General features: G+C 41.7%; 1 protein-coding gene across 1 annotated transcript in view; it reads right to left on the minus strand.

Annotated features, from left to right (window-relative positions):
- Nucleotides 1-4,046: 4,046 nt before the first annotated feature.
- The window catches only part of LOC147751412 (transient receptor potential cation channel subfamily A member 1-like), a 978,460-nt gene continuing 963,601 nt past the window's right edge, over nt 4,047-18,905 (minus strand). The window contains exon 13 of the mRNA XM_086938479.1: nt 4,047-4,276. Coding sequence (XP_086794605.1) covers nt 4,116-4,276 — 161 coding nt within the window. The 3' untranslated portion in view covers nt 4,047-4,115. The remainder of the gene's footprint in view (nt 4,277-18,905) is intronic.

The following is an 18,905-nucleotide window of genomic DNA, read 5'->3' on the forward strand; positions in this document are numbered from 1 at the left end:
CCTTCTTTCTACACTTGGCACTGAAAGATCTGATTTATTTATCAGCACTTTTTGGAGATAAATATCTCTTACCCTCATTTTTGTCTCCTGCCAATGTAGGTTAGCCATTCCCTGGAGTAAGTTGCATCCCTTCTATGTAGCCTTTTGCCAACACCTGCTTTTCCAAAAAAAACAGCCCACTCCAGAGACAGAACTAAAGCAAAAACCTTCCCCTGATACATACTCTGTTCCCTCTCTCCCCTTCTGCTCTAATATTTGAGTTACCTTTTTATTTTACTTCTGTACCTGCTTCCCCTCTCCCTCCACCACATTCTTGAGCCTGCCTGGTTGCAGGGTGGACCGTACTCCCTCTGTCCTTATGGATGGGATGTGTAGCACCATCGTCCAACCATGTGTGGCACCCCCATATACTCCCCTGTGTCTGATCCGTAACAGCATAAACAAAGGAAACAAAGGGAAAAGAAAAAAGAGAGAAATAAAAGTAATAGTTCTGTTGCTATACCCAAACATCTAAATCACCATGATGAGGCCATGCACAAATCTGCCTACCCCACCCAACCATATACATGTAAGTGACTCTGGCATTCCCACGGCACATTAACTGAGGCCTCTGACCCTCTCCACATGAATCAGGACCCCCTTTCTGCCAGAGAAGTCTTATGAGTGGAAAGAAAGTCTCTAGCTTGATTTGAGTCTGGAAAGTCTTGGAAGTTCCATCTCCAGTTGATCCTTAAAGTAGCTCTGCAGAGAGATGTGAATAGCGATGACCTTGAATTCTGGCAGCAGGATTCTAAACTCTGTTGCCCAGGCTAATTCTGGAAGACTGAAAAAGTAAAACCTCTGTCCTAAAAAATGCATTTTCTTGCTCTAGCGACACTCAGAGCTAACTCCTTTTTATATGGTAGTCATCGAAGTAAGCAATGATTGTCTGCTGCCTTATAAGAGTGCCTGCAGGGACCCAATGGGCCCTTGCTATTGACAAATCTAGAGCTTACAGCTCTGCAATCTCCTAACCTTGTGACTCCCTTAATAGGTGCGACAGCTATTTTACCATGCCAAGCTGCAATGACTCGGAGCCCTCAGGGACCCCTTCTACTCTCATATTGGATTGGCGGGACCAATTCTCCAAGACCTCACACTTTCTCACTGGGTACCTAATTTGTTGGTTGTGGTGCCAGTGGTGTTAGTAGAATTGGGTTTTGCCTGCTCCTACAGAATCAGCAAATTATTTCACGGGCTTCAGTGGGTGCCACACTTGAGGTTAATACAGCTGTTTTCTCAATGTCCAATGAAGTCTGACATTGGGTTTGGGCCTACTTCCTCCACTCTTCATATTCCCTGGGGAGATTGAGACCGGCGGACTGAAGCTCCGAGTAGATGGCTCCAACTAGCCTTTTCCTTTCCCTCTTCCAATTAAGCCTGTATCCATTATCGATCTTGCTCTTGCAACCGTCTTTAGCCTCTGGGTCATAGACAACTAACTTTTTCCTGCCTGGATTTACCCACCATCCTCACATAGTCCCAAACCTTATACTGGCTGACCAGCTGGCTCTGGAAGAGCAAAGCAAGCAGTCCCACTTTTTCCTATCAGAGGCCCCCTCTGAAGCTTTACGGAATATGGCTGAGTGCAGAAAAAGCAAAAGGCAAAGGGTATAGCCAGTTGCACTCACCAATTGTTTAGCTCCACACACCCTGCAGTGGAGGGGGTCTGAATCAAATGCCATCCGCATGAAGATGGAGAACTATAGGGGGCTGCCGAGAATAATGGAGATGTTGTGAGGAATGGGTAACTTGGTACTGCACCACATGTGCTTCACTGTGCCATTTTAGTGTCCTGCCGATGTTACAAAGCGCTTCTTGTTCTGTTACTTCATGCATGATTAGTGAGGAATTCAGGACAGCCTCAAAACCCTCATTGCATTGTGTGTCTGTATCACCTCTTTATTTCCTCTCAATCACCCAGTGTCTCACATCAGGTGCCGCCGGCCTTGCACCGTAATTAAAGGAAACTGCCATCTAGACCTGAATCCATGGAGAAGGGATGAGGAGAGAGGAGTATCTGCAGCATGCCACACGTCCCCCTACACTGGTCAAGCATGCGTCTCAACTCAGCTCATCTACGGTCGTCCAGCCACAGTAGTGTTGTGTAGGAATCTAGGACCCTAGTGTAATTTTCCCGATTCATGCCCATATATAGGCATAGAAATCATTACCATATTTAGACTGTGCCTATGCAGCCCAAATACGGCATGGCTACTTCCACTAAGTTCCGAGAATCAACAACGATTTCTTAGAAAATCCCGCCTTCAGCAGCTAGGGACTTCCCCTTGCCTGAATACTAATTTGTCTAGGAAATCATGGAGTTTTCAAAGAACTGAGTCTTTAATGACATTATTATGTCCAATCATTCGTCAAACTGGGTACCTATAAGGTATAAATATGTCTACATTTGCCCAGACAAAGACACAGTGGTTTGGAGCAGATCGACTATCTACTTGCCCGACGCCCTGCAGCAGCAAATGCCGAAGGAAGCCGACCCTCCAGCAGACGCACTGAGAGACTCTGTCTTTTCTCCAGCCGAGAAATCCAGCTACAGTGTTTCCAGGCTACCCTTGCGGGTTGCTGGGAAATCGAGTCCTGAGAGAGAGAGATACAAGACCTCCTTCATTCTAAAACCAAGGTACAGAGCTGATTAGACCCTTAGAGAATTATTGGATAGATTCTTGGCAAAGAAATACTAAACTTAAGCTACTCCTCGCTTACTTCTTCCCTCGTACTAGACTTAGGTTAGGTACACCGGGGCAAGCGTGTTTTAGAAGCACCAGTTGAGTACTTTTAGTCATTCTTTTATCACTGTATGCATTTTATATGTTTTAGGCATTTTATGGCTTAGAAACCATATAATGTTCTTACAGTACTATTTTATAATACTCTTCATATTATATGCCTTGTTCTTTATAACCAGTATTACGATTGTAGCAGTACACTTCTTATGCTTGAGAAAGAAGTCTGTTCAATAAATACTTTTTATTGAAAACGCCCGTTTCTCTATTTTCTCAGCACTTCTGGTGACACGAAGCATGCAAGATTGACTGAGTAAAATAGTTATCTATTGTTTCCGGGACTCTAGAGATTGATTTCTTATTCTTGGGAAACAAAGTTGTCATGTTTATGCGGTTGTCAGAAACTAATCCCTACTTGTGAATTTGAGAAAGTTTCTAGTGACCTCTGAGCTAGCTGGCACTCATAATTAAGTCTAATAGTTTCGGTAGAGACCTAGTTGACCTCAGTCCTACTTCTAAACTACAGGATATATTATTCCAATGTGCAGAGCCTATTAGGAATATAGGAACTACACTACAGTAGGAGCCAGTAAATTACCCCTCACTATGCCAGGTTGCACTCTGCACCATGCACCCATATGTGCAGGATGCTGAGAAGCGAGGAACTGGGGGGAAAACCTCCCCTCGCTCTAGCTTTCCTAAGAGCATTCAGACGCCGGGAGAGGTGTCACCTTCGCTGGTGCAGGAGTGTGCAGGGAGCGGAAGCAGTGCCTGGAGCTGCAAGCTAGCCGCTCTTTAACCTGGCTCCGTCTGCCATGTTGGCTGGAAAACCGCTAACACAAACTTAGTCTCAGGTGGCATTATTGTCAATAATGGATACGCTATGAAATGGACACAGCTAAATCTGTGACAGCTGTTGTTCCTCAATTCAATAAAGACTTAAAATAGGTATGCAATCATTTTAATGATCGGGTGTTGATAATGACCAGTGATAGAGGCCATTGTCTTCCTAGACTTCTCTCACAAATAGAGCTTTTCATATCCATCACAAATTCAGGAAAACACCTCTCACACTCAGGCATTTTGAAGCTTGCTTCAGATAGAGAATGAATACAACAATATGTGGTATTGTTCATCAGGAGGGAAGCACACTATTGGCCTTGAGTTTTAATCACTTTCAAATGAAGCATTGCAATTTGTGATGTTTTTATTTACATTTTACTTCAAACAAGATCACATTTAACAATGTATTTTGACCTTCTTTCTCATATCTACTTCAGTTCTAACGAAAAAGCTTGGAAGTTGTCGTCAGTGTTCAGTCCTGTGTTGTGATTATATAGAAACAGCCTGTGGCATTTCTCCGTAGGTACTTTTTCTGAAAGTTAACCAGTCCAAGCGGCTCTTGATGCTGGAAAACCTCTCGCTCATTTCCTTTTCCTTAATCTTTCTTGTCATATCTCGAACAAAACTGGTGCAACGATGGAGATCATAAGCTAGAAAATGAAAGTGCACAGGGTACAATTTAAAGAATTCACATATAATCATAAGTTGTGTGTAATGGATCATTGGAAATATACATTTTTTCAAGTAGTTTGTAGCCCATGGGATAGCTTTATGTAGCTTACCCCCTAGCAAAGACGACTACATTCAAAGAGGTCACGTGATTGGTTCTCTCTTATGAAAATATATGAACTACAATACAATATGAAGCGATTTTGAAGCTCACATTAAATTTTCGTACTATTTTTTGATGATTACTATTACTCAACACGAAGGAATATTTGGCAAATGTATAAGCAAAAGGCGCATTTAAAGTAGCGCGTATGCAGAAGAATCAATTAAAATTGTAGGTTCTTCGACCTGATATGCCTAAACAATTTGTAGTGAAAAGTACTATTTAAAACGCACAGGATTCAATTCCATTCAAAGCTGGGTGGAATTTAGAGGCAACTTTGCAGGGAGTTTGCGGGCTCTTTCTCGATGAGTTATTGGCAAAACTAGGAGGAAGTCACCGTTTCTAAATATATTAGACCAGCAAATTTGTCCAGCAATACTTTTCCAATGATTTAGAACAGACCAAAAGAGAAATAAATCAATAATTTCCTTGACATGTTCCATTGCCCTATCGACAGCTTTACCTGATTCCTGAGATCTATTGCTAATTAACGACATACACACAAAAATACATATAAGCATGCAGAAAGGGGCTTTAGGACAACACCGTTCAGTCATAGGCTACTGTTGTTCTGCAGAATGTTGGCATTAGCTAAGTGGGATGTCAATCAAAGTTGGTATCACCCTATACCATTTTCCAGATGAGACATCATAGTATGCTGACTTGCTACACCCTTCCGCCATTCATTTGTATTTTTAATTACTGTTCTTCTATATTTCTTCAAAGTATTCACATGCTAGCGGCCCATGGCAGCAGGGCCGGACTGGCCGTAGCGGGCACCAGGCGTTTCACCAGTGGGCCGCTAGTGTGGGGGCCGATGTTATGCCCCTGTGGGCCGTTTTTGTTACAGGGACATTTTTGCAGCATAGCTGCAAAATCGGCCCCTGTAACAAATTCGGCGGAAACCGGCCCTGACAAACAACTCAGCCGCTCCCAGGGGGGCTGGCCGAGCTCTTTGCCAGGGCCAGTTTTGGTTTGCATTCCGGCCCTGCATAGCAGCCAGTTTTTTGTGCTTTTTCTTACTATTTTAAGATAGCACTGTGTGCGTGCATATGTACACGTGGATCATGAAGCATATGTTGCGATCCATGGCACATATTTGCAAGCTTGTATTGGCAAAGCCAATAGGTCAGCATTCACATTTTCAAGGCGAGCTCTATTGGCTTTGCAAATGCTTGTTACTTATTGTGATACTTATTGCGGAACGACAGCGATATTGCAACTGTGAGTGGGGGACAATTCAAGTTTAATGATATGCAATTTCACTCAGTGAGACAGAAGCAGCGATTAGCTCCTGTGTTTCTGGTTGTGCCCCTGGTCCTGATGTTAGAATATGGGAACCATACATCAACTTACTCTCTAATAGCATTCTTTCAGGTATGGAAATACCCCACTCCTGTAAATTGGCAGAGATAGTGACTATTTTTAAGAAGGGGGACCATGCTCTCCTGGTGAACTATTGGCCCCTTAGCCTTATTGACTCACTACAGCATTTTCTTTGTGAACAGGTCCTTGCCCGCCTCCAAGAGTGGATTAGTGACGGGAATACTATTTCAGAATGGCAGGCAGGTTTGAGAGAATAAGTAAGTACCCTTGACCAAATTTTCCGCTTCATGTGCATTTTGTGGAAGGAAGTCACTATCCGCAAAGGCAAATTATATGTTTCCGTTGTGGATTTACAAGCCGCTTTTGATATGGTACCCAGAGCAAAATTGTGGGAAGTCTTGGAAAATAAGGGAGTGTCAGTCCCACTTCTCAATATTTTGATAGGACGTCATGTTAATACTCAGGCACAAGTGAGGTGGGGTGAAAACAGGGCCCTAACAGAAGCGATCCATATTGATAAAGGAGTTAGGCAGAATGTGTATAGCACCCACACTGTTCACCCTGTTCATCAACGATGTCATTGGATTTCTCGAGCAGGGATGGCTGTGATGCTCCAAAAATAGGCAGACAATGGGCCTGGGCTCTCCTAGTTGCAGATGATACCCTGCTCCTATCTTAGACACCGCAAGGGCTCCAGCAGTTGCTAGATGATTTTCAGAAATTCTGTTCAGAACGAGGGCTGGAGCTAAATAGTTCCAAAACCAAATGCTTGTTTTCTCATCCAACTTAAAAACCAAATGTAAGAAAAACCTACATGTGGATGGTAAACCACTAGAATTAGTGAAGGAGTTTGATTATCTGGGTATTAAACTCACCCAGAACATGAGTTGGAACCCATATTTTGGATAAAGCCAGTCAACCCAAACTTTTCAAATGGCTAGCATTCAGAAAATTCATAAGCGAACTAAATCGAGAAAGCTGGAACCAGCATTAGAAATTTATAACACTAAAGCCCTAGGTACGACCTTATATGGTGCAGAGCTCTGGAGTTGTTCTAACTGTAATAATCTCCTAGTCATTGAACAGAGGATCCTTGGATCACTGGTGAATGTTTCGGCATCTACTCCGTTGATTCCTCTTCATTTAGATGTTGGCCAGAAGAGGGTCTTACATAAAATTGGCTTGCGGATACTCATGTTCTGGCACCGCCTATGGACCATTAAAGCACTTGCCTCCTATAGGGTGGGTCTCCGTGAGCTAATGATAGCAACCTGTGTGGATAAGATTCCCTGGATGCGCACAGTCAAGAACTTGCTAGTTAAACTAGGACTGGTTGCTTATTGGGGAGACCAGGAAACCCTTAGCCAGATCAGCAAATCTAATTTGAAAGCTGCATATTGGTGTTTTATTGAAAGCAACCTGATAATGAATGGTAACGGGTCACTTTTGATTGATTTTATGAATTTTAAACTGACGATGTCATTTGAGCCCATGAAGGATGAAATTGAACCCCCACTAGTGAGGAAACTATACCGACAGTTATGGTATGGCTGTCTACCTTTAAATTACTTTAAAAGGAACTGATGTAAGGTAGTAGAGATTGCTGAAGAATATTGCCCTTCCTGCCAAGGGTTCCCCGAGTCACCCGAACATGTTTCATTTTTTTGTCCCCTGTACTCTAGATCCCGATTTAAATGGATTGCTCCCCTCTGTAGAAACCTGGGGGTAAGCAGATACAAGGAGGCATACAGAACACTGAAGACAAATACAACGCATATGATTGTATTTTGTATAGCCAAGTTCCTAATGGCTGCATGAATTAGGCGCAATAAGTACTCTCCTGACAGATTTTAGGGTGTGGCTCTCATGGCGCACCATATTTTGAGGCGCCGTTAAGTCTTATTGTGTGTTGAGTCTTACCAATTGTACACAGTTCTTATTTTTAACCTTTTCCTTTTAACCCCTTTAAAAAATAATCTCAAAATGAGGCTCTTAAGTAAAACAAGGATGCATTCTCTTTGACCTATTTTGCTGTGATTGTAAAAAGGCTGCAAATTTTTACCTAACATGTTATTTTTTACTGTTCTTCTCAAAAAGCATAGTCTTAGTACACTGTGAGATAGTCCGTAATTCACAAAAAATGATGTAATTTTTACATTCATGCTGCTACCATAACGATCTCTTTTTTTGCACAAACACTAATGCACTTTGACTGATCTTCTTAGCTGTGACTGTAAATAGACTGATTGTTTATCTATAATTAATTATTCTATTTGTATTGTGTGTTTGCATTTGTCTTGTTCTATGGTGTACTTTTATGATCCCCAGTGATCGAAAAGAAGTCTTTGATTGATTGATACTTATTACTTTGTGTCAGGCTTCTTGAACTGCCATTACATACCTATTATGTGAAGCAGGGAATTAGAGCACATAGGATTAGCTCATTTTTATGTGGATCTACTGTGATCATATCTGCCTATTTGTTAAATTCACTGACTCAAATGAGGTGATGAACGAGTCCTCTTTATATGACCAATTAACAAAAGGTTTTTGAAATGACTAATGTCGAGGCATCATGGATTAATGCATACTATTTATATACATATATGTTTGAGATTTCAGGAATTAATAAAACACCTCAAGTACAATTGCAATTCCTGAAAGATCATAGACTTAAATGCATAGATTGTCTCCAAGCTGAAACAAGCTTGTCAAATGTGTGCATTTGCACACAAGACTATCAGGTAGACCCATGAAGCCGAAATAGGTTCGCAAAGGGCCAGATTCTGTCAATCTGGCCCTTTGTGAGCGCTATTTTTGCATTTGGGATTCATCATCCCAAATGCAAAAATCGCAATTATAGAAATCTCTACATTGCAATGAATTGCATTTAAGGAATCTCAATTTGAGATTCCTTGAATGCAATTCATGAACCATTTAAAAATTGCGAACTCGCAATCTGGGGCCGCAATTTACCGGGAAGTCTAACAACGTGGTAAGTAGCAAAAACTTTGAAAAATGTACTAAAGTGCATTTTTCAAAGTTTCATGTTGCACACACACATGCCCTAAGGGCATGTGTGTGTGCAACATATGCGCACACATCAATTTCAGGGGTGCAACAGGGTATCCTTTGGACACCCCTGTACCCTTGAAATCGCAATCTCAATTTGAGAATCGCTATTTGCGATTAGCAAATTGAGAATATCATCCCATTCATTCCTATGGGCCTCTAGGCCCAAAGGAATGAATGGGGAGATATTCCTTAGTTGCGACTCGTAATTTGCGAGTCGCAATTAAGGAATTATTAGAAATTGCTATTTTTTAAGTGATTTCTTGATGAATAGCATTTTGCTATTCCTTAATAGCGAATCGGTATTTTTCGCTATCAAGAAATCACAAAATGTGTTCTTGATGAATCTGGGGGTATGTGTCTTATTTAGAGTTTGCTACATGAGGCATTGTGTCACAAATGTGGTTTCTATCCCTCCCCCATCGTATTGCAAGTGCCATAGGCTATAATACACAGTAATACAGCAGAAAGAATATCTGCCATGTTTGTGACAGAGCATGAGGTCTGCCTCTGTCAAAATAAGGTCATATTTTTCTATTATTTTCTAAACAGAGTATAATAGTGTTTTCTGTGGTGAAACCTCTTCCTCAGTAAAATATAGAAAAAAATGGCAGTGGTTACAGAGAAAAGTCAGCACCTCCGTCACAGTCTTACCCCAGTATTATAGCAATGTACACTTTCTCGGTGTGCTCAATTAAGAACACTGTGCCATTTATCAGTGTCCGTCCTGTCTATAGAAAACAATCCTCCCTCCCATATACAATATAAGCATCTATGAGTTACAGGGAATAGCCAATTAGATGTCTTTTGTCTGACTTAATAGCCAGTATGGTTTTAATAGACCCAAAAATCAGATACAATACAGGTAAAATGTTAGTGAAAAACAAATGTTGACGACGATTGAACAAAAGATTGAACAGTCCTTAGGAATCTTGGTACTGTTGACTCGAAATACAAGTTGGAAGAGCAGACAGCCAACACGTTTTTCGTCGTCTAATACGACTTTTTCAAGGCTCAAAGAATATTCCTATAGCAATCAATCGACATGTTCTTTAGAGAGACCCCGTGAAGTTTTCTTGGGAGCCTAAGTACACTTGGATCTTTCACAAGCACCAATGATCCTCTTTAGATGTGATGCATCCCAAATGAAATAATCAACATGAGTGATGAAGGTTCAAGACCCATATTCTGGAACTATCGGAGCTAGCCCTCAGGAATAGTCAAGTTGTCAAAATAACTCTGAAACTTAAAACCTGGAACCATACTTAACTTCTGCTTTCAGAAAGAGCAACATGATGTGTGTTTCAAGGTGAGAAACAGCATCCGAAATATTAATAAAACCCACACTCTGTGAATGACTGGGTGCAGGGAAGGCCTCTCTCATTCATTTTTAATTAGAGGAAAGAAAGTGTGACTCCTGAAAGGTATTATGTTATAAAGGTTGTGCGTGCACAGCTGAAGGTTCTCCAGTGGTTAATCGAACATAATACACCAGGATCTCTACTAACACACACCAAACTTGACGAATATTCCCCAGATGAAGTCCAATGTGGCCGAAATGCATTTGGATATTTGAAAGTTGTATATCAAATGGTGTATAATTGATGCATTATGGGAGAAAAAGTATAATTTCCCTTTGATGAGAAACATTAATAAAAACAAACCCGGAAACTCCTGAAAAACAGTGTTTGAAATGATTCTATTGAACCTGACAAAACCTCACACGAGGGATTCGAACCAGTGCCCAGGGGACCTACCCCACCGCTTATGGGGATGCTTTCAAGCTCTTGAAAGGTGGCCACAGTGCTACCCTTCACTTGATACACATGTCAAAGGTTTTATGTCGGGTATACTGACTTTATGCTTTGTTGTACTTATTGACTGAAATAATTAAACATTTGAGGTGGCAAAATAACCGTGGACTGGGTGGGGAGAAGAGCCAGGATAAGGGGGTGGGGGCACCCCCATCAAAACAAAAACAAAAGCAGAAATCATCAATGAGTTTGACCAGCATTGTAATGTCCACACATTTTCAGTTTCCCCTTAGAAGGGACTAGTTAGGGAGAAAATGCACAAAAGGCAGAGAAAATAAGCCTTCCTGGTACCACTGGTAGTTCTTGATTGAAGAGGAAAAGTTTTACATGAGTTAGAAAGCAAGACATCAATACTGCCATGATACCAATTAGAGCAAGAGTACAACATATATTATTCCTGGCTAGAGAATCCAATAGAAAAAAACGGCTGTTTTACACAGGAGTACAAATCAGGGACAAAAGCCATCTAAGGTGATTGGGGAAAGTGACAGAATAAAGTAGGTTCGAAAGCATTTAAACGCATCCTTCTCTATTGGACAGGGAACCTCGGACAACCCTTGGGTGGGAGAAGATATAAGCATAACCATTTCACGCTTGCCAGGAAAATATAATTGCCCTTGATTTGCATACACCAAAAGGAAAAGTGTTTGTTTGACATTCTCCCCGTGAACCATCTTCTGCCTCTGGCCTTCCATACCGTTTTGCTCCTTTTTCTAAATATCCATTTGAGTGCTCTGTACCGTTTGCAGCCCACCTTGCTGCCGGACAAAAATAATTGAAGCTTCCGGGACTATAGGCACAAGGATTGCAGTCATGGGCAAACTAGTTAGGGAACCGTTTACATACAACCTTCCAGTCTGTCGATGAGGGGCCAGATGACCAACCTGCCACTTCTACAGAATCAAAGCCACTCTCAAAATGCCATCTGCAGGTCTACCAGCAAACTCCTTCAAGAAGCTACGGAGTTTATCAGGCAGATGCTGGAAGGCACAACAAATCAAAATGGAGGAGTGTACTGATGAAGCATCTCCCAAAGAGATGGGTATTCTTTCTGAGGTATCAAGCATTGAAGACTACCTCAGAAGATACAGGAGTCACAGATTTCTTGAACCTCATATTGTGGTTGACCTTGTAACATGTTAGGATGTGGTTCATAATGAAGACAACGGTCAAGGACCAGAGACATAGGGTTTAAACTATGAAGTAAGGAAAGTAGAATGGATTTTCTGAGTATAAGGTAAATATAGACGAAGGATTGAGTTAATGAGTGATGTAAAAAATACGAAATATTAGGAATACGCAAGTAGGTATTAGATTTCCATATGGCACTGGGAGACAGCAGAAGGGGATTGTAGCTGTATTCCTATAACATTATTGCAGACTGGCCTATGGGGACAGGGACCTGGGAAAACTAGAATGCTTGGAGGTTAATTGGTTGGGACTTCTGGGGAATTGTAGGCAGCAGTGCTCTGTAGGGCATTGTGAGAACGTGGTTGATTAATTGGGGTGCATTAGTGTACAACACAAGTAATAAAGATGCTATCTAATAAGGTCCAGTCAAAGGTTTCAGTTATTTATGCTGAGAACAAGCTCCGGTAACTATGGCACACAACAGACAGCTGCACAAAAATGTGTAAAACATTTACAAGTACCAAAACAGTTAAAAGTCAGACACCACACAGTAAAAATGCCACTCTAATACATGTAAATAGAGAAAAGTTGAATAAGCAAATTGACACCAAAACAACAAAATAAAAAAACCATAAGTGAAAAAAGACATGATTTTGATTTGTTTTTTAAAGAGAAAGATCACCAAAAAGTGCAAAGTGGCAACTATGATCAATGGTTGAAGTAGAAGAGAACCTAGGTGAAATTTGAGGCTGGCCGTAATGGTGCCTGAGTTCGGTAGGGTACAATAAGTAGATTTGCCTTGCTAGGGAATGGAAGTAGAAAGTTCACAAATGTTTCTAAGTGTCAGTCTGAGTCTTTTATGAGGAAAAACTCTTCACCATGCAGGACAAACCTGAAATTCAATATGATACCAATGGTTTGGCATGTGTGTAGCAGTGTCATAGGGAAAGTACCAGTGTCCTCCCATGTCTAACAATAAAATCCAGTTTGACACAGCCCCTGTATCTACAACAAACCCAGAGACAGAAGAATGATAGGACAAACAAAGCAGGGTTCTTTAGCAACTCTCAGGGGATACACAAGAATTGTCTTGGCATTACAGTTTCTCGCTTCCAATTGCGCCTCAAGTGCTACATGTGGCTCAGAATATCTGTCATGCAGGATTTAACACTGTGGTGTAACAGGCTGCCAACAGCCCCATCTCTGCATATTCTGTTGATCTTAGAGGGCCGTTTCAGCCAATTTGGGTTAGCCTATTGTTTGCCACTTGGAGGGATTTCATACCTCTTTCACACCTATGTCTGGCTTGAGCGCAGGCTAGGATCTGGCAGAGGCATATGCTAGTTAGCTTTTTGACAGTTTAGACAGGTAAAGCGAAACTTTCTAAAATATACTATTCCCTAGTAATTATAAAAAAATCCAACTTCACCATTGAATTGTATTTTTAAAACCCAATAAAAATAGTTTAATTATTTTTCTAACCTGTCCCGTTCCAGAGGACAGCTAAGTCTGCCACAGTAAAAAATACCTTGTAGGACCCTGTCAATGTAGAAACACAGTAGCATTAAGAATCTACCTGTCCCACTTTTAAATAACATCCACCCTAACCTTGTGGGCTACAAGGGTGACCAAGGGGTTCCTTACTAATATTTAAAAGGGACATTTTCAGTTGTTTAAATTGGTCATTTCAAATGGTTGCATTGTATGCTTTACACTGTAGCATTCAGGCTACAGTGGCAGGCTTGAATCCTTGTTGTCCTTTGTCAAACTAGTGGATGGTGCAGTAGGTGCATCAGTCCACCAGTGAAATTTAACTTTTCATGCCATGGGTGTATTTACACACCATATACTATGAGCTTATAAATAGGTTAAATAAGGCAATGGGAGATTAGCCTTTTGTTACATGTTTTAAGCATCAGAGCACGTGCACTGGACAGTAGTGCCCCAGTGTAGGAAGCTGTCTCTGTATATGGTATTATCACTCTATGGTAATCACTGTTTCCATTAGGCTGCACGCATGTGTGCTATCGCACCTCTGTTGCCCTGAGCGTGCAGTGCAGTGTGTGAGGGACACACACACACAGCACATGATCCTTCAAGAGCATTCACGCCACTGCTTTTAATAAAGCAACACAACAACTGCCAATACCAGAAACCACTTGATTATTTTAGAAGTAACCTATAAGAGAAAAACATACAGGTCCGTTTTTTTTAATTTGCGACACTAGTTTATTTATTTATTTGAACACTAGTGGGAAAATGTTTTCTTTGTTTTCATGAATAACCAACTTAATTACAGTGTATATACAAAATACAGTAGAATATTTACAAAAGAATCATGTTATACAATACAATTTACAAAAAATTCATCATCTCCAAACTTGCACACTGGCCAAACCATTCATCCATCTACATACATCCAACACAACAGTACAATTCCTAAAGGTCTAATGTCAAAAAGAAAATATGTATATTGATTTCTTTATATGACATGTATACAGTTTCAGATTCCAACATATTAGCCTAAATGTAATAGACTTGAACCCTTTTTGAATGAACCCATTTAAAGAAATTTTTTCAATTTTTGACAAAAAGAACCAGACAACCGGTCGACGCGTTTCGAACTCCCCAATGCGGAGTTCTCCTCAGGACCAACAATCTTAATGCAGTGAGTAAAACACTCGAATTGTAGATGGCATACAGACGATTGACAGCTTGGTCAAGAAGCCTTAATGCATTGTCGTTTTTTAAGAGTGTTCAATTTCACTCAGTCCGTAATGGAATTGCTTGGTATTCCATTACGGATGCGGGCACGGCCACGATCGGGCTCGTGGGATTTATTCTGACGAACGCCGAGGACTGAGTGAAATTGAACACTCTTAAGAAACGACAATGCATTAAGACTTCTTGACCAAGCTGTCGATCGTCTGTATGCCATCTACAATTCGAGTGTTTTACTCACTGCATTAAGATTGTTGGTCCTGAGGAGAACTCCGCATTGGGGAGTTCGAAACGCGTCGACCGGTTGTCTAGTTCTTTTTGTCAAAAATTGAAATAATTTCTTTAAATAGGTTCACTCAAAAAGGGTTCAAATCTATTACATTTAGGCTAATATGTTGGAATGTGAAACTGTATACATGTACATATAAAGAAATTAATATACATATTTTCTTTTTGACATTAGACCTTTAGGAATTGTACTGTTGTGTTGGATGTATGTAGATGGATGAATGGTTTGGCCAGTGTGCAAGTTTAGATGTGTTGAATTTTTTTTAAATTGTATTGTATAACATGATTCTTTTGTAAATATTCTACTGTATTTGTCTTTTGTATATACACTGTAATTAAGTTGGTTATTCATGAAAACAAAGAACATTTTTTCCCACTAGTGTTCAAATAAATAAATAAACTAGTGACGCAAATAAAAAAAAAAACAGACCTGTATGTTTTTCTCTTATAGGTTACTTCTAAAATAATCAAGTGGTTTCTGGTATTGGCAGTGGTTGTGTTGGTTAGTAATGTTGGGCTCAGCCTTACCGGTTAGGAGTCACAACCCTGTGTCGTTGTTTCAGCTTTTAATAAAGCAAGCGGCGCGAAAAACTGGTATTTCCTGGGCGGAATAAACTAATTTGAAAAGAAGATGAGGTAGCAGCAGGTAAATTTTGCGGCAGCCTGTGGGATTATGGAGGGCACTTGCTTTATTCTTTTGTACCTAGAGAGCCCTGTGGGGCATATTGTGTGCTTTTTTTTTAAGTATTCATGTTAATTGCAGCTCCAGTCACGAGCTGCGATTAACATGAATACTTTAAACAACCGCTCACAATCTGACCACAGCAGCGTTTTAGTAACAAAAGAAATTCAGCAAGTCTACAAACACATCGTGTAAAGCACACACCCTGTTTGTGGACTTGCTAAATTTCTCTTCTTAACAAAGCTGGGCTGCGGGGTGATTGTGTGACTTTGTTAAAGTTTTCTTGTTAATTGCAGCTCCTGACGGGCGCTGCGATTAACCTGAACACTTTAGCTAAGTCACAGAATCACCCTGCAGCCCAGCTCTATTAAGAAAAGATATGCAGTAACTCTACAAACACGGCGTGTGAAGCACATCCCAGTTTGTAGACTTGCTGAATTTCTCTTCTTAACCCCTTCACTGCGGCGGCAATTCCGCCGCAGTGCTAGTGGGTGGGGGGGGGGTCGCACGGCTCACCTGCGCTTGTGACGGAACCGCTCCGTCACGCACCTCGGGTGAGCTGTGCTAGTGACGGAACGGTTCCGTCACGAACGCGCCCACTCAATAGAACGTGCCGCGCAGGCGCGAAATCAGCACCGCGCAGGCGCGTCGAGCGGGCCGTGACGGAACCGTTCCGTCACTAGCACAGCTCACCCGAGGCGCGTGACGGAACCGTTCCGTCATAAGCGCCGAAGGGATTAATAGAGCACAGCTTGGGGGTGATTGTGTGACTTATTCAACTTGTATGTGCTGGGCATAGTGTGCCACTCGACTTGTATTTTCCTGTTTCTGTCATTGCACCCAGATTTATGATACACATTTTTTCTGAAGAAAACAATGTCTAAGGTGTTCATTCCCTCTCTCTTACTCTCTCTCTCCCTCTCTAACTACGGCCTATGCCTTTCCCTGGCTGGCACTTACAAAATGTCTAATGTACCACTGTTGACTCATGCCTGTTTACCTGCTCTGAGGCCCTCCAGTAACTAACTCCTGCAGAAGGCAATTACAGCTACGAAACTTGAACTCAGATACCCTGCGGCTGAGAGTGCAACACTCTTCATAGGGGCAGCTCTGAGTTGTACTCATCTGGTGCTTTGAGAATATGCACACAGAGTTTAATCATATCTGAATATTAGGCACCCTTAATTCCTTACACTCACATTCCAATCCACTCGGGTTACAACTGCTTAAATCCCCAAACGAAGATATATGTCCAGTCTGACACAAAAATATGTTATGCCTAAATCAGCATCATGCCCCTTTATCTAGGGCTTTAAGTGGGATGAAAAAACGGGGGGGGTGTCTCAGAAAGGGGCGTGGCCAATGTAATTAAGGGCGTGGCTTGTATATAATATTGAAAAAGCTTCAACTTAAAGCCCTAGTGACACCACGACAATGTGGTGCTCCTGAGTTTCTAAAAGAGAAGGGAAATCCAGAGAGAAAATGACTCTTTGAAGAATTTCCCTTCACCTACAACGCTCGCCTAGCATGACGTCATGCCATAACTTCTCCACTAGTGAGAAGTGAGCAGTGTGAGCACGCGCACATCGATGTGCCTGCAGTCACTGTAGGCTGTAAAAAAAGAGGACCGCCTGTGCCAGGAAACAAAACAGAGCCCGATAGAGACCCGTTTCGAGACCCCTTTTAAAAAACTGCTGGTGCTCAGCACCGGTAAGACCCAGCCCACTTAAAGCCCTGAATATATTGTCCATAATAAGTCACCCACTGTCAGCTAGGAACATCACATAATCAGAATGTGAGGAAGGGCACTTTAGGTGCTGATTAACACAGAGTCTAAATCTGCCAGTTAGCACATGAGACCTGGCACCACATGGGAGATTTGGAGACTACCAGGAGGAAATGTCACTAACAAGGGAGCTTTCTCGGTGGAACCCAAAAGCTGCGGGATGCGTTGGGTCTTCCATGCAGGGGGGTCACTCTGGATAGACTCCGTGCCAGTGCAAGACTAGTCCATTCATAGCACCTGCAGCCCAAACTTGTGCCTGCAGGAAGTGGTTTGGAGAGTGTTGTAGGAAATGAGCAAGTGAAGATAATACTCCTGACAGACGGATCAGCCATTTACACACTTGCAGCTGCCATCTGTTCAGACCTGCATCTTGGCAAGATTCAAAATCTTGGCAAGGCCTAACCAGCCTTCCACCCTTCTTAGTTCGTTCAAGTGAGCACAGTTACATAGAGCGAGCATTTAGAAATGACAAGATGGCGAAATAGTCTCCTTTAGAACCCCAACGTTGATATGCAAAGATGCTACTTCTTGAAGCCTTGCCATATCACACTCGCTGTCTTCTCAGACATTTCTTGTGTCCTTTTTTCTTCCACTCCTCAGCTGTTCTTGCCATTTCCTTCTCTTCTTTTTCCTCTTCCTCATATCTGCCCCACTCCACGTTTACCCACTTTCCCCTTCTCCCCCTTCCCATTCTTGTCTCCATTTCCCTCTCGCTGCCTGTTCTTTGCTTTCTTTCTTACCAGTTTTCCATTCTCCATTCTCCCTCCCAGTTCTCAAGACCCTCTGGCTGCCTTTCTCTTTCCGTCCCTCTCTACCAATTTCTACATTACCCCCTTCTCCATTTCTCAACTTTGAGCCAAGACTTTTTTTCTCCTTTGTGTCTCTCTCCCCCTTCCTCCGCCACTAAATCCTATTTCTCACTAGTTACCTCTCATTTTCCTTCTGGCTGCTATGTTACAATTTTGAAAACACATATTACTATCCCTGAATATTAGATGGAAGCACATTTAAAATTTGGTCCAGCGTGCCTCTGCAGTGTCGGTGACCTGGCCAAAAAGGACATGAAAAAAGCTGAAATTGGATCATAAATCAAAAGCTGTTCGGATCGGGGCCCCAGAAATAAGTTTGGCCCAGGGCCCTCAAAATCCATAAGATATCCCTGTGCCTTTGTTAAAGTTTTCATGTTAATCGCAGCACCCATCATGAGCTGAAATTAACATGAAAACATTAACAAATGAACACAATAACCCCGCAGCCCATCCCTATTAAGAAAAGAAATGCTGCAACATAGCTGCCAAGGTTTCAAATTGCAATGTGGCACGTTATCATAATTTCCCTGTAATTATTAGTGCCATTTGAACAGGGCAGGCTTTAGTGCTGGTAGCGCCTGGTGTGACAATGTATGTTGGCCCCCCTCCGCCATGGATACTCTCATTACCATCCTTTAACAGTGCCCCTCAAGTCTCCATAACCCCTCTCTCTTTCATACTTATTTTGTTATTAGCGCCACTCATACCATTGAAATATGTTAAGTACTTCACATTGCATACACATTACACAGAGACACTGAATCATAATGTGTAAATCAATGTATAGGAAATGTTAAATCAGACAGAGGAATACATTT

Source organism: Lissotriton vulgaris, chromosome 1_1 (assembly GCF_964263255.1).
Source record: "Lissotriton vulgaris chromosome 1_1, aLisVul1.2, whole genome shotgun sequence".
In the NCBI taxonomy this organism is placed as follows: Eukaryota; Metazoa; Chordata; class Amphibia; order Caudata; family Salamandridae; genus Lissotriton; species Lissotriton vulgaris.